This window comes from Asterias rubens, chromosome 16 (assembly GCF_902459465.1).
Source record: "Asterias rubens chromosome 16, eAstRub1.3, whole genome shotgun sequence".
Classification (NCBI taxonomy): Eukaryota; Metazoa; Echinodermata; class Asteroidea; order Forcipulatida; family Asteriidae; genus Asterias; species Asterias rubens.
In genome coordinates, this window is record NC_047077.1 from 10,281,431 (window position 1) to 10,298,993 (window position 17,563).

At 37.9% G+C, this 17,563-nt stretch overlaps 1 protein-coding gene across 1 annotated transcript in view; it reads right to left on the reverse strand.

Moving 5' to 3' along the window:
* Positions 1-17,563, reverse strand: part of LOC117301104 (relaxin receptor 1-like) — a 98,957-nt gene that overhangs the window by 67,866 nt on the left and 13,528 nt on the right. Inside the window, exons 2-3 of the mRNA XM_033784990.1 lie at positions 12,904-13,050; positions 7,993-8,101 (exon numbers count right to left, since the gene is read on the reverse strand). Coding sequence (XP_033640881.1) covers positions 7,993-8,101; positions 12,904-13,050 — 256 coding nt within the window. The remainder of the gene's footprint in view (positions 1-7,992; positions 8,102-12,903; positions 13,051-17,563) is intronic.

Genomic DNA, 17,563 nt, shown 5'->3' on the forward strand with positions numbered 1-17,563 from the left:
AACTCATTGTGGCCAAGGCTAGGTTATCTTTACATCCGTTGCTGGTCGTAACATCTGCGAATCGATCTGTGTCTTTCAGGCTACGGCTGTCGGTCGTAACAAAAGTTGAACCGGCGCTCGTGTCCAAAACCATGTCTTCTGTTAAGGCCCTCTCTTTTGATATGTCTTCCTTGGTTATTTTAGCGCCCACTTACAATGGACATCAATGTCTTAACTGACATGAATACTCTTGCTAAGGGGTAGTTGATAAATCTGTTACATTACATTTATGCTACCTTAATTAAACCCGGATTGCAAAGTGTGTAAACTTTACTACAATTGCAATCGCGTCAGTTAAAGTGTGACATTTTGATGACTTTCAAGATTTATCTACAAACCCTAACAGGAAAATAATATCGAACTTCTAAAATAATTGTTTAGCAAGCAAATGCTCACAACTCCGCCTGTTTTTAGGTTTCTTGGTAATAATAATTACAAACATGACAAAAAGAAATTGGGGAAAAACGATCCAAACAGCCAATTATTGAAAGTCTAATTGCAAGTGGTGATATGGGAAGATCCGATCAAGAAAGTTCCATTTCGTGAGTAGTAATTGGAACTAATACAATCTCACAAAAACATCGGTGTCTTATCCTCCCAACCTTGATCTCATCGTCCCAATTTTCTTCCTCATTATTATGTATATCCGTTTGATCATACAATCAACGGGCAAACACAAGTTCCTCGCCTTTTGAACCATCCGAAGACATATTCCCATCCCAAAAAGACGTCTTAAACTATTTAGATGCAGGGAAAAGCTCCCTACTTGGGGGAAACCTGACGTAATCAAGGTAATCCTTTCCGTGACATTCCCCCCCCAAAAAAAAAAAAAAAAAATTAAAAAAAATAAATAAATAACGAAAATAAAATAAAAATTACCCACTTATATGACCTTTTTCTATGATGTTGTGAACATAAAACGTCGATGTAAACGGTCACAATTGTTTACTTGATTGACACGAGAATTATAAAAGTTTGAAAAAATAAAAACATGATAGACGGCGAATGAACGTCGTTGATGTATTATATATCGTGTATTCACTTGTTCTCGATTTTGCTGGATGGTCTTGCATCTGAAAATCCAGATTCGAATTCGTTTTACTGCTCTGTTGTGGCCATATGGGAGTCTGCTCTGTGTATTTGCGGATAGACTTAAACGGATTGAAGTCTACCCGCACATTGGTGTCAATTTGAAACGAAATTTCGAATCTGCGCTGAAAATGCATGTATGGAGAAGTTCGCGCCTTAAAATGGACCTAATTAAAAAAAAAGACTGCTGTTTCGAAGACTGCTCAACATTCCAACCTTCTTCACAAAAAGCTGTCATCATGTGTTTAACCTTGCAAACATGTTTACCTCCGCACATCAGTATAACGAAAAGGGAAAACAAAGTTTTAAAAGGTGCAATGCAAATCGAGATCCGCCGGTTCTTTGGAATGACTAATAGTTCTCTATTTAAAATGGACAACCGATTTGTCGGTTAATGCAAAAGCAATTAGTCGCACCACATGTGTTTGGAAAACGCCTCTGCGGTTTTGTTCATCTTCTTATTTGTTGGTCTATAAATTCTGTTAAATATTTTATTTTTCACGAATAAAGTTGTAAGTGGGGACTTCGCAGTTCGTGGCAACGCAAATTGGCAAATCAAATGACTCGTCGGTCGTTCTAATTAGTGTATTATTACAAAACCATTACCTGCTTGACCTTTTAGCTGGGGCATGGTAACAACAATGACCAGGGCCCAATTTTATAGAGCTGCTAAGCATCAACACTTGCTTAGCATGAAATTTCTTCCCTGCTAAAAAACAGAACTACCAGCCAAATCTCCATTTGTTGTAACTGGTAAAAAGCTGTTGTTTGATTACACTGAGAATTTTTTGAAAATTGTTTGTTAGGCTATTCCTAATCCTGTTTTTATCAAGGCCAAATACTTAATGCCAAGCAATTTTTGGTGCTTAGTAGTTTGGCCCATGTAAAGAAGTATAACAATCGACTTGACGGTGACGTAATGCCGGTATCAATTATTTGTCTAGATTTATTTAAAAGTACTGTGTTGTTTTGTGTAGTAATTGCGGTATCAATTATTGGTCATGGTTTATTAAAAAGAACCTCTACCGTTTTGTTTTGTGTAGTGATACGTTTTTTTTGTGATTGGGGGTGGGGGGGGGGGGGTGATTATTAAAATGATTTATACTTTCGATAGCTGCTGTACTACTCACCAAGTAAGTTGTTATTTTCATAAATGTTAAGATTGATTACCGAACTTATACCTTTCCTTTATACATGATTTGCGCGTTTAAGGTATACACACTATTACAACAACAATTCAATCAATCGTTCATTCAAGTGCAATCCCAGACACGCTAAACTCCAATCAAGCATTTCCATTTTCGTTATTTTGTCTCGTTTCTGTCGGTAGGTTGAGCTATTGTCGTTTTCAGAAAAGAAAGAGGAGAAGACTATATACCTGCCTCAGTGTCTTACCTATGTAAGAGCGGTTTTATCACGTACTAGAGTATCCGATGTTGTAACAACAACACGATGTCGTGATATGTTGGAACAATAAACACATTACTTCTGCTATTGCATGGAGTGATTTTACAGTTGTCTCGTCCTATATCAGACCATTCTTGTCATTTTGTTGGTTGAGGCATGCGGGAAAATACAACTTTTTTTCTTAAAAAAAAAAACAGACATGAACTCCAACACCCTTTTTTTTAAATTGCACTCCTTGTCATACACATGTCCGAAATGTCTCAAAATTTAAATCAAACAGCGTTTTTTTTTTTTCTTTTTTTTTTTTTTAAACACATCCTTTTCCCAGTCTTGAGATCGACACAGTTTTTTTCTGTTTCCGGCCGGATATTCCTCAGCGATTCAATGGCTCGTTAAACCAAATCTAGAGATTGAACAGAGCCAGGAAACCACCTAGACAGCCCGCCTGTTCTTCGTCTCTCGTAGCTTGTTGATATTCTCCCCAACGACCCTGTGACACTCACGCCTCCTCTTCCTCCTCCTCTTCCTCCCACATCATTAACACGGTGCAGAGTCATTCCCCTTTACTACATCTCTTTACCAAAAGACACCTCTAAACCACATTATGCTTTCTGGTTGTCTTCCAAGGTATTTTTGACAACGTATACAGTTTGATTGTTTGTCTCTTTATTGTTTACTCCTATGTGATGTATTGTTTTTAATTATTAGATCATGGAATGTGTTATTCAGTTCCCTTCTTTAATAAACTATTTTTGAAGTGAATTTAGTTGAACATTTACCAGGAACTCAAAAGTATTTTAAAGCAGTTTGACGGTTTGCACTGAGGGCCTTTAGACTAAATATTGAACAAACTACCAATTACACACCCACAGTCACCTTTCCTCCTCCTCATGTACGTCATTAACACATTGCAGAGCTGTTCACAATTACTACATCTCTGGCACCTCTAAACACCATTTACCAGGAGCTCAAACTTATTCATTTTTACGAAATCTTTACAAATTGCACCAATGGCCTTTAGTTCTGAGCAGTAGAAATAATGAACAAACTAACAAAACCACCCACAATTGACCGCACTTCCACTTCGTGCACATCATTATTACAGGGTGCAGAGTTACTACATTTCTCTGCAGCGAACAACAGCTCGGCGCCACAATAAGCCTAGAGTGGCGAGAACTATTCCGAGGACAAACACTTTTAACTCGCTCGAGAATGTTTTTACTTTCAGACAGTTTGATTGGGACGTCGCGATGCAAATGACAATGTTATCTCCATGGTAGTTTTACACTCTCAGTAGGTCTCAATTGTCAAACTCAGCTTCGTCAACGGGAACAAAAGAGATAATTGTCCGCTTAGAACTGTAAGGTCCCTAATTGCATTGTCATTTGTAATGATCAAACGATCCCCAAATGAAAATAATTAGTACAATTAGAAAAAGAAAAATGATGTTTATACTTTTGATGACTACATTCTTTGAAGGCCACATGTAAATGATCTCTGGCAAAACAAAAAGTGGAAGAAACTGTAAAAGAAAAAAATTAAAAAATTCCCATATTTACATTCATTTGAATTGCTGCAGGTGATTAAACAGCGGATCTCGATGTTGCGAGTTGCTACTTTGTTAAACTATGCGCAGACAAGGTGTTTTCGAGACCCAGATTGTTCCAGTTAACAAAGAAAAATTACTCCAACTATTTAGGTCAGCGAAACAGCTTCTGGCGGGAGTTTTAAGCGGGGAAAATCAATGACTAGCACTTCCCAATATTAGATTAATGGATCCGAAATGCTTGTAGCCTGCCAATGTTGTTTACATTAGCTTGGAACTGCTTTAGTAAATTTGGAATTAGTGTGGGTCGAAATACCGCTACTGATCTTGATAACGACAGTTCAGAGTCCTCCTTGTGGGAGGGGGGGGGGGGCGCCCCCACAGGGCCCTTCCATGGGTCTTAGCATCCGGGTGGTGGTAATGTTTCATTTTGATCAAACTCAGATATGATGTTTATAAGATAAAGCTGGATCATCCCCCCTATGTTTCACGTATTTTTATAACATGCTTTATATATTTAAGTCGAGTTAAAGTAGAACAGTATTGGTTGCCTAGGTTACGCTCACGTAAAGGATGCCAGTGCTTTGTCCGATTCTCGACCGGAAAAATTAGATATAAATTTCAGTTAGCTTTTTGTGAATAGACTCTGGGAGAGTTTCACATTTATATGCCACTAGAACCTTAACGTCAATGGTAGGTTGCAGCTAATCAAATTTTAGAGGCACTGGACATCTTTGGCAAGTGTCAAAGACCAGTATTCTCAACAAAAGCATACATTAGCAGATCTCTTGAAATTTGAGAATAATTGAAGCAAGAGTACACCTTCTGCACAAATTTGTGTGATTTCAGATGCCTAAAAAGAGGCTTTAAGACTGAAGTATTTCACAACTTTTAGTGAGAAATTACCTCTTTCTCAAAACCTGCGAACTTCAGAGGTAGCGCGTTGCTCACAATGCTTTACAAGACAGTAAAAATGTAACATCGCGTTGATGTATCACAAGTGTCTAGTCGACCTCCACACCAAAGAAATCTCGTTACAGAATCTGACATCGCCGTTTAACACCACAGGGTAAAATCATCATCTGAAATCCCTCGTGTAATGTCCTCAATTTCGCCGCAGAGCTCCCCCGTTCGCATCCACAGGGTGAATTGGTGCCGCACACCACCATAAAACAAGCCCATGGTTTTCTAGCTCAAGTATTTCAGTTTATTTGTCCGATTTCCTAAATCAGGCAATGATTTCATTTGTAACCCCGTGGGGACACTCCTGAAATATCTCCACATTTGTAAAAAAAAAGTGTTTTACTTTCTTCACACCACCACCCTTATGCATATTGGTTTATTAACTATGGCGACGCCTCGTTGCATTTTATTTACCGATCTAGATATTTTGTTTCTACCTCCATGTTATGACTATCATATTTGGTTATACACTCCAGGTTCAATAGTTTGATATTGATCGTATGACGTGTTTGCGGAACCTATCAGCTTTGTCTATCGGGCTTTCCGTGCCTTGCTTTATACATGAACTTGAAACTGATAAATGAAACTATTTTTGAGTGAATTGTGCTCGATACTCTTTAGGGACTACATTGGTTCGACTGTCTGACATCGCCTATTAACACCACAAGGTGTCAATGAGCTAAAATAATCATCATCTAAAATCCCTAGTGTAATGTCGTCAATTTCTCCTGAATACGATCAAAGCATACTGATCGAAATGTCGAGTTGAAACCAACGGTTCTTTTCAGAACCACCCCAACTCATTAGAGATAGTCATTACATGGTGTTACCGCAAACCTTTCCATATCGTATTTCCACCATGCAAAGTTTCAAATGCTACTTATATTGAACTTGATGTTTGTTGGTACGCCTGACTATTTGTCTGTTAGTTCGTTTCGTCCAGACGAACCATGCCAAAAGCCAACCTTTTTTTTTGCTGGTTTGTTTAATGAAAAACATAAGAGTATTGGCATTGTGGGGTGCTCTTCATAATTCTTTAGCAGACGGGATTAAATAAAATGGGGTCATAGACAACAGCTTGAGAAACCCCTTAATTTCATTTAATGAAAGGAACATAATTGGTTTTTGATATTAATATACCACAAAAAGTCGCATCCCCTTAAGGTGATCCCCATGGCTGCCGCTTCCAAAATTGTATCGTAATTTGGGTGTGATCCCTGGCTACACGGCAGTTAACGGTTGTATGGCCTCTGACTGGCACCCCGAACAAAAAAATATTCACAAAATAGGGACACCTTCAATACAGGGCTAGATAGCTCAGTTGGTTGAGCGCCGGCACGTTAATCCGAAGGTCGTTGGTTCGAATCCCACTCTAGTAAATTCTATGTTCAAACCCACAAACCTGAATTTGTTTTTGCTAACAAAACAGTTGCTGACAGTGTTAGCACTTTATGTAATCCACCATAGACATAAACTGACAAACCTGTAGGAGTTCGAGATTGATCGGCCATCTGGGTGACGAGAGAAAAGTGAAAAAAAAATTCTTCAAATTTTGCATTCCCATCGATGCCAAAATAAAAATGAATTAAACGCTCACTGAGTGATAAACTCCAAACGCGAAGCTATATTATTTATTTCTCATCAAATATGACATTTCAGACATAAATGTTTCAAGGGATGTTTTCAACCGTCATCACCATTTGACCGTGTAAATTTATGTAAGTCTGTGATCTTCAACATTTTTGTTTTTACTTATTCTGTAACGTTCCTTAAAAGGAACACGTTGCCTTGGATCGGTCGAGTTGGTATATAAAAAGCGTCTGTAACCGTTTGTTATAAAATGCATGTGGGTAGAAAGATTTTGTAAAAGTAGAATACAATGATCCACACAAACATGCCTCGAAATTGCACGGTTTTCCTTTTACCTCGTCGACTAACACGGTCGGCCATTTATGGGAGTCAAATTTTTGACTCCCATAAATGGCCGACCGTGTTAGTTCGCAAAGTAAAAAGAAAACCACGCAATTTCGAGGCATGTTTGTGTGGATCATTGTATTCTACTTTTACAACATCTTTCCAACCATATGCATTTTATAAAAAACGGTTACAGACGCTTTTTATAGACCAACTCGTCCGATCCAAGGCAACGAGTTCCTTTAAACGTCTGTTTTATGCTTTTTTTATTGTTGTTTGTTTATGAGCATTTGTTTGTTTGTTAACACTGTCACATAATGTGAACTAGTTATCTGTTTGTTTGTTTCTCCGTGTCTCTTACTTGGTTATGTCAGATGAGTCTTGTGGTTTCTGTAAGATTAATTATTTATCTCGAATGAACAACATTAATATTTCTATAACCTAACATAGTGTGTTATAAATTAGCTGTCTAGTCCTAGGTTTGAGGGAAAGGTTAATGGTAGGATTATACATTGGGGCAGTGTATTATGTGTGTCTGGAAAAAGCTTTGACCTACACGGGACTGAAAAAAGGTAATTGAGCGAAAATGCCAAGCCATGATCTTTGCTGAATGTCATATTTTGAAATGTTGTCGATCAATACGGGAATTGAGTCATATGACCATAAAGGTACTTAAATCTTGTAAAACAAATCTATCATTTCGAAAACCCTTATCCAGCGCTTTTCTGAAGGATACGCGAAAAGCTTTATTACGTCATCACTCATGTTATTTAAACATTCGGAGCTCCAATTTGTAAAGCCGCTTTGTTGCAGCGTGGGTGTACAACAAAGCAAACGACCAGGCATACTTTCAAAACACTGTCATTTGAATGCACGCCGTCAACCGCAGAAGTGTTTTTACAGTTACTATAATATTTTGTTTTTTGTTTTACAAAGTTAAGACTTGGAATCCGATTGGGTGTCCTTTGAATGAATAGACATTATGATTTGTTTTGAATTTGTTATTAAAACAACATTTTTAGTTCGGTACTTACATGAATCTGATGTTATTTGGCACATCGTTGCCATAAGAAGCATTCAGCGTGACGTCAGAGCACGTCATTTGAAGCGCTCCGAAATGACACCCGGTAACGTACTGCTGGTCTGCAAACAAAGAGAATAGCGTGATTGGTTTTATTTTCAACTCATTTGTCTTTTCTTTTTTAAACTTTAATTTTGTTCAATCAAAATACACAAAATGATTAGTTAGACAGGGATGATATACAATTCGGTGGCATAACAGCTAAAGCTTGCAAGCGAAAATGCTTTGTACACAATACAACAAAGGTAGAACGGGCTGCGTTCGCGAAATAGAGAAGACATGCGGGGCGTTTTACAATCAGGTTAACGATCTACGAATTGGTTTGTCATCCGTGAACAGTTTATTTAATTTGTTTTTTATATTTTGGTTTTATTAGTTTCCAATTTTGTGTTCAATTAAAATTCGACGTTCGTGACTGCTGCCTCACTATTGACCTGTAATTGTTTTCCTTCTTCTTAACCATATTGAATCTGGCTGCAATATGTAGCCGTTGTTTTATAAACTGTCTACAAACTTGGCATGCATGTACATGGAACATTTGTATTGTGACTTGTAAATGTTTGTTTAAAGACACTGGACACTAATGGTAAATCTCAAAGACTAGCCTTCGCGGTTGGTGTATCTCAACATATGCATGAAATAACCAACCTGTGAAAATTTGAACTCAATCGGTCGTCGCGAAGTTGAGAGATAATGTTGAAAGAAAAAACACCCTTGTCACACCAAGTTGTGTGCTTTCAGATGTTTGATTTCGAGACCTCAAATTCTAAATCTGAGGTCTCTAAATCAAATTCGTGAAAAATTGCTTCTTTTTCGAAAACTACAGTACTTCAGAGAGAGCGGTGGGTATTTGTTCTTTCATTAACATCTCGCAACTTCGACGACCGATTATGCCAAATTTTTCACAGGTTTGTTATTTTATGCAAGTGTTGAGATACACCAAGTGTAGTCCTTGACAAATACATATAGTGTCCAGTGTCTTTAATGGGTACGTTGCCTTGGATCCGACGAGTTGGTCTTTGAAAAGCTACTCATACAGTGTGTTATAAAATGCATATGGAAAGTGAGATGGTTTAAAAGTGTTATATAATGACCCACACAAATATGCCTCGAAGTTGAACAGCTTACCTCGTACATCGTGAACTAAGACGACACGCCTTTTTGTGGAGACAAAATTTTGACACCATAAAATGGCCGGCCGTGTTTAGTTCGCAAAGTAAATAGAACAACCGTGTAACTTCGAGGCATATATGTTGATAACTATATTCTACTTTTAAAACATCTTTCCAACCATGCATTTCACAACAGACGGTGTCGAAAGCTTTTCATTGACCAACTCGACCGGTCCAAGGCAACGTGACCCTTTTATCATATATCAGTAATTGCCATTAAAGCTTACGAACCCGGCTACATTTGTTCATAACATGTAGTACATTTTAAGTGTACATTAATGGTGAGTTTGGTTAGACTTATAAACTTGTACAACAACGTACAGCAGTGTCAAGTTACAGTATCTGACGCAACTGGGCACTTGGAGTTTGTCACCCTGGCTACTTAAGAACATATGTAAAGTGTATTACATTACATCTTGATAGTAGTTGAAGAGTATTTTATTTAATAGCTGTTTTCCTTGAGGATATGGTTTTAGCGGGGGTTCGCCACGGTTTTTTTTTTTTTTTTTTTTACGAAGAGATAGCTCGATCTCACACACACTCAAAACAAGTCAGAACCATGCTCATCCCTTTTACCCTAGGGAGTGGGCCCGGTCTCCAAACCCTGTAACCCTAATAACAGTTTAGATATGTGACGGTCGTAGAAATTGTTATATTTGTATTGCATTAACTTATTATGTACCATTTAGTTACTCAAGAGAAGCGCCCTCTCTTGAGAAGCATTTCATTTCGCGCGCTTTTGCCACCCTCATACTGATTTCCAGCGAAGCCCTGAAAACACATAAAAAAATATTTTGTCTTCGTCTGTTACAGGAATAAAATGGTCACTGTGCACCGAGTGTAAAGAAAACAAACTGCCGGAGCATGTATCCTTACCCGACTCTTTAAAGCCATGGGACACTTTCGGAACAGAACAAAAGTTAAAGTTCACAGATATACAAATAACTTATAGGGTGTACAGAAGGTAATGGCGAAAGACTTCTCTTGAAATATTATTCCATGAAATGATATTCTTTTAGGGAAAAAACCCCATTAACAAACACAGTATCAATTCTCGATATCGAGAATTACGGATTCATTTTAAACACATGTCATGACACGGCGAAACGTGCGGAAACAAGGGTGGGTTTTCCCCGTTATTTTCTCCCGACTCCGATGACCAATTGAGCCTTAATTGTCACAGGTTTGTTATTTTATATGTAAGTTGAAATACACGAAGTGTGGGCCTTTGGACAATAATGTTTACCGAAAGTGTCCAATGGCTTTAAGAAATTGAGAGGGTCACAGCTATATTAAAAAAGTCCCCGTTGTTATGTCGTGCACCTGCCTCCGCGGTGATGAATCTGCCTGGCAATACGCAACTACTATACTACCAGCTAATTTGTGTAAAATGAAATGCGATAGTTGTAAATTTTATCAGCAGCTTCAGTGCAATTGGTACCTCACGATCATCGTAGATATAATAATTTAAAAAAAATTGTTGCTAACAAAGTTGTCTGGTGCCCTATGGATCCATGTCACATTGAAGCCAATCGCACAAAGTTGTTCAGCACAATATTTGGCTCAGCTAGTACTACAGGTACAGTCGACGTTCGTACAATTTGTCATTTCTTGTGATTATCACCGAAAGTATTTGCTAAATTGTGACAAATCTGATTAACAGTGTATTGTAGCCGAAAAGTCTAGCGAATCGGACTATGGTTCGGACGGAGGAGTCATAATCACAGAATCGTTGTCGCCACACTAAACTATAATTGCTTCTCATCATTTATGAAATGGATACAAACTGCTGGTGTGAATGCTTGGTAATTAACGTGTGCACCTCTTGTGGCTTTTAGATATTTCACGCTTCTTAGGAACTGGTGTGGTTTATGAGATGCATGTACTGGACACTTATTATTATAAACTAACTGCCCTGTTAACAGCCGTATTGATGTCACTCTTTGGTATCAACACGTTGTCCCGCCTCTGACGAACAAGAAACGGCCTTACATGAAAAGAGTCACGGTGTCGCCTACTTTTAGCTTTAATGCAAGCAGTTAATGACACCAATTTTTCTGTGACGGATTTGATGATAACCGAACCTACCGCTGATCCTATTTAGTTACCTTACTGTACTTTGAAACAAATTAATGAACAGCTGTATATAATTCAACTGGTGACCGGCTTCTTTTTTTCCGCTCAATGTCAGTAAAATCACTGCCCGTCATTTCACCGGTTGCTGGGCCAAGATTAACCTGACGAGCACATGGGTAACTGACCGTTTAATTTCAAGTGATTATACCCAATGTTCGTATTTTCCCTATAGTCGATACCATGGACTCGGAATTTTTAAAAAGGTTGCTTCATTTGTGTTTAAAGACGGTGGACACTATTGGTAATTGTCAAATACCAGTCTCCTCAATTTGAGCTCAATTGATCGTCGAAGTTGCGAGAAAATAATACAAGAAAAAACTCCCTTGTCACACGAAGTTTTGTGCTTTCAGATGCTTGATTTCGAGACCCCAAAGTCTAAATCTGAGGTCTCGAAATCATTACTTCAGAGGGAGCCGTTTCTCACAATGTGTTATACTACCAACAGCTCTCCATTACTCATTACCAAGTTAGGTTTTATGCTAATAATTATTTTGAATATATATACCAATAGTGTCCACTGCCTTTAACACCATGACAAATGTATACTGAGTGTGTGCACATCTTCTCTTTGCACGAGTACACTGTACATGTATAAAGAGACGGTTATTGGTTATTCCTTTAAATCAAATTGACTGTACTCGGTTTTCATGAAGTATGTTAATAAATTTAAGTTTGAATGGATGACGTGTCCTGACACTGCACCGTCACACGAGGTGAAGTGTAGGTGAAGTGTAGATGTGAATTGCATCTGTCGATTTTTCGCTTGATGCACTTTGGGGCCTGACCCTTTTCTGGCTCAGATTGACCCGAAACTGGTTAAGATTTTAGTTTGACGAAGCTCGGATCAGCTCTGTGTTGCAGTCACTCTGTGGACATTCCCTTGTTTTGCACCCTTATGGAAATCCCGTCCTGTCAGCACCGTTAGAAAACACTGTGTTGACTTGTGTGAGTCCACACGTGTTTCAAGTCGGTACACGTGCGTGGATCTCTTTTGTTGCCAGGTACACACTTCGTTTGTAACACTAAAACACATTTGTTTTTTTCGCAGTCACTCTTTCGACATTCAGGAAAATCATATTCGTTGAAGTAAAGCATTTTGTGGACGTGTTTTACTCCACAAAGTTTCACTGTGTGTTTATCTGGGTTTTTATTGGTCATGTTCACACTTCATACAAGAACAGTTAAAGACAGCCAAGTGTTGCAGTCACCCGGTTGACAATCCTGCGTTTTGTACTTTTGAGGAAAACCGTGTTCTTCAACATAGTAACAACATGTTAGTGGCATGTTTTTGTCCACAGAGTGTTTCAAGTATCTACACTCTGTGTTCCCTTTTTGTTCTCAGATCCACAATTCGTTGATACACAGCTCTGTGTTGTAGTCACTCTGTGGAAATTCATTTGTGCTTCACATTTGAGGTAACCCTACTCTTCAACACTTATAAAACACTGTGGACGTGTGTACTGAGTCAACATAGTGTGTAAGTGCACATAGTGTGTCAAGTGATTTCCTAATACCACGAGGCCTTTTCTTGCCACACATCTGCTTCCTAAACTTACCACAATTCAGCTCATCCTCTTCCGTATCACAGTCCACGTAATTATCACAGAAGTAATGATACGGAACACATATGATGCTATCCAGGCAGTTATAGACTGGTGCGTTCTGTGCAGCATCTCTACAGTGCACAGAACGGGGCGAGTCCGCTGCAAGTAAAGATGAAAAAGAGACATGATGCATACATCAAAAGGAAACAACTTATGTTGGTTGTCTGTTTGCGTAGACATTGGAGATGTCATAAGGGTTTGAGTGTGAAGTAGACCAAACAAATGGTTGAGGAGTCATCGATGTGAATTAAACCACTATTGGTTATTACTCAAAATAATTATTAGCATAAAACCTTACTTGGTAACGAGTAATGGGGAGAGGTTGATAGTATAAAACAATGTGGGAAACGGCTCCCTCTGAAGTGGCGTAGTTTTCGAGAAAGAAGTAATTTTCCACGAATTTGATTTCGAGACCTCAAGTTTAGAATTTGAGGTCTCGAAATCAAGCATCTAAAAGCACACAACTTCGTGTGACAGGGGTGTTTCATAGTTCGATCATAGTTGTCTCGCAACTCCGAAGACCAATCGAGCTCAAATTTTCACAGGTTTGTTATTTTATGCATATGTTGATATACACCAAGTGAGAAGACTGGTCTTTGACAATTACCAATAGTGTCCACTGCCTTTAAATATTCCTTGGCGACTTTATTGGTGTTTTTTATTTATTTATTTTTTTTTTTTTTGTACTTGGCAGTTTGCTTGACGGATAGTAATGAATATTTAATGTTACACAGTCACGCTGCTGGAACCTTTCTTGAGGGCTTAACCACATGACACACAGTAACTATACAGAGACAATCAGGTACAAAATAATGTGGAAATAGACAAACAGAACTTGTAGTGAGTAGAAACAAGGAGTTAACAGTGAAAAGTGAAATAATTTGTATCGGGTAAAGAGAAGGATATCATGTTATACGATATTAATAGAATAACAAGCAACATCATCCATTTTTTATTTCTCGCTGTTCTTGCCTAAATCACAACTCTGCAATGGCCCACAGATTACAGGACAAGTCTGCAATGGCCCTCAAGCCAAATATCGTTGTCGAGATATGATCTTAATGTGTGCTAAATCTATCCCACCAGGGCAACAATTGTTTGCTTTTAATGTATTTGTTTCGTCACCGCGGTGGTAGTGTGGTACCAATAAAGTATTTTTTGTTTCCTCTCGTATAAATCTGTATACAAAATTAAATGAACACTTATTTACTGTGACTCAACGGTTCGTGATGATGAAAACCCTAAAACCAGTGTATAATTCCATAAATAAATTGTTGTACTGCGCATTACTTTGTTTCAGTGTAAGGCACTACCCAATTTAGTCAATGGCTACAAATGAAGTTTTGGTTGATAAAATGTTGACGCTGTCCAATTTGGTACAACTCAAAGACTATTATAAGCCTTAAATAAAGGTACAATTATGATTACTTGTTTCATGGATGTGGTTCATGTCGGAGTATTATGTTTAAATATAACAATATTAAAATATTCTGTCATATTGGCTGGGGTGATTATATTGTGACTGGGAACAAACCAGACCAGTAATAAATAATGAAACAAATTATGGAAAAAAAACGGAATGAAGTTTTCAAGTTCGTGCCATGTTATGGTAACCATGCGACGTTCACCTCCGCAAATTGTCATCATAACAGCAAGTCATCATCACCCATGCGTATCATTTCTGGTATTTCCCGCTCTTTTATGAATGTTGTTCTTCCCATCTCTGAGTAGTTTTTGTTTTATGCACAACTGAATATTTCAACTCGGTACCAATTTGTGATGCACAACTGAATATTTCAGGTCAGTACAAGTGATTATCATTATCATTTATTTTTATTGTATTATTAGTGATTGAGTTGGACCGACAAAAGGCCAAACAATGCCGGGAAATGATAACGAAGGCCGAGCGAGATGAAGTTTTGAACTCAGGTGGAAACATTTGAAATTGTGTTAGCGGAAGGGGATACTCTCCGGCCTTGTCTACTGCTACGTAAGGAAACAGCTGCAAAACGGCGTGTTTTTTTTTTTCTTTTTCGGAGTGAACAATTCGACTGCCTTGAGCAAGGCTAACAGTTATAACGGAAAAACATGATGAAATGTTTAAGAATACTTAGTGGCATGGCGTTACGACCCTTAACATTAATTTTTAAAGGTAATAAAAACATTATTTTAAAAGTCTTTCAAAGGAGAAAAAATTAACGTAGCGGAAAAGAAAAAGAACATTTACAAGTTGGTTACAACAATTTGAATTTTCTGCAGTTAAAAACAAGAAATATAAGGTTAAAGCTAAACAAAAAAAAGGAAGAGAGTTACTTTCTAAATCGATAAATGCTCCCAAATTTATATTTCAAACTATTTGTCACACTATTTGTCACATATTCTTTTTATTTAGTTGTTGCATTAATACACACCATTTATTTATTCGTCATGCTGTGTGCGCACATATTATTATTACCAATAAAAACATGAAGAAAATACACACAAAATCAAAACATGTTCAGTACCCCCAAAAACAAGCCATTAACCATACGTACACATTAAAAACGTGGAAAGCCAGACGAATTGGACATTAAAGATATGATAGAACATTATTGAATAAAAACACCAGTTATACCAAATAACGAAAAACAAGTTTGCAAGTCGCCAGACACACAAGGCCTGAAAGCCACTTCAAGGTGTGGGCTACATTTTGTTCGGGGGGGGGGGGGGCATTGTCAACTACTCCTAGGGCTGAAACAGGGTTACCCACTTTACAGTCCAAACACTGATGTAGCCATAAGTATACATCAGAAGGCTGGTTGAGGTAGAGCAGAAAGCACGTCCGCCCAAACTTTTTAACGAGGATTATCCACTACCACCAAAACAATCACATAAATATTTTAGAATCAATTTTAAATTAACCATCTGTCTTGAATTAGTGGACGATAAATATTTACACAAGAATGATGCACACACAATTTCATCACTAATGGCAGTCAATCTCGCATTTAATTGAAACTATTTTTGCCTTCCTCGTTGCATTTTGACATCGAACATTTTTTTCTGCGCCGATAGACGACATCGCGGGATGTCAATGTTGAACGTTTCTGGTCACATACTGCAGGGGAAATTAGCTATAAAATATCTAGGTCACATCGCAATTTCACATCTATGCCAAAACAAAATTAAATGAAGAAGTTGCAAGGTGTCATCCGGCTTCCAAAAAACCTTGTCTTAAAATGTTAACAACCTTGCCTGATAAACTTCCACAAAATGGTTTCTTTAAATACCGTGCTTGAAGGTTGCCTAGAACGTAAGCAACCAGAATATTCTTACTCGCTTCCTCGCCGCCGGAAAAATCTCAGAAAGACACTTTGTGCCAACAGAAATAAGACATGGGCTAGAAAACCTTGGAAGTGTGTCTACCTTTAATTTGAAAATCTAGATTCTTAGATATTTATCGTGCAACCTTCGACTCGCTATTACTGACTTATTCAATTTTAAACTCCAGCGTAGCCTTCAAGTGTGCATTAAAATACGGCTACCCTGATTTTTTTGTTTACGGGAGTAATTGTCGTTGGTTAATGCTTTGGTTAAATAAACATATTGCCACGTGGGATACTCACTTCCATCACTTTGCGTTTAAAGTTAATTGAATTGATCGTCGGACGAGTTGGGGGAAACTCGTTTTCAGTAATAAGTAAGCAGGACAGTTATTTTCAGGAATGAGAAGTCCCCTTAATTCCGAAAAATCTACTCCGCGGCAGTACCAAATAAAGCTAGACAAGTTCCGAAAAGAACACAATCTACCTGGCATGTAGATACACGCATGGTGTTACCGCAGTCAAAAAAATATACATTGATACCTCGCCATTCAAATCCAAAATAATAATTCACTTTTAATTCCTTTTTTTTTTTTGCCATCGGTGTATAAATAACAAATAATGTCACGCCACATTGTCATTAAGCACATGAGCGAACTACCACTCGACAATTCCCTCGTAATGGTAAAAACTATGGGCAAAGGTATGATGAGTTCTAGTTATTGATGACACGTGCACGCTTGAAAAAAATGATATCATTTGTAATGCCCGTCATCAAAGATGGCGGCCAATGACGTCATTATGCAGTCCATCAATATACAGTATGTTGGTTATGTGATGGATAAGTGCTTTTAATGATACAGGCAAAGAATGAGGCAGAATAATGTCACGGGAAGCTAATCCGGCTATAGGGCCTTCTCGAAGTGTCCTCTTCAAAACATTTAAAGGAACACATTGCCTTGGATCGGTCGAGTTGGTCTTTGAAAAGCGTTCTGTAACCGTTTGTTATAAAATTGGTTTGGTTAGAAAGATGTTTTAAAAGTAGAATACAATGATCTACACAAATATGCCTCGAAAATGAGTGGTTTTCGTTTTACTAAATTGAAAACCGTGCAATTTTGAGTGATACTTGTGTGGATCATTATATTCTACTTTTAAAACATCTTTCTAACCATATGCATTTCATAACAGACGGTTTCGTGACGCTTTTCATGGACCAACTCGTCCGATCCAAGGCAACGTGTTCCGTTAAGAAGAATTATAACAGCCATTTTCCTAATTTGAATGTGTGTGGGTTTTTTTTTCTTCTT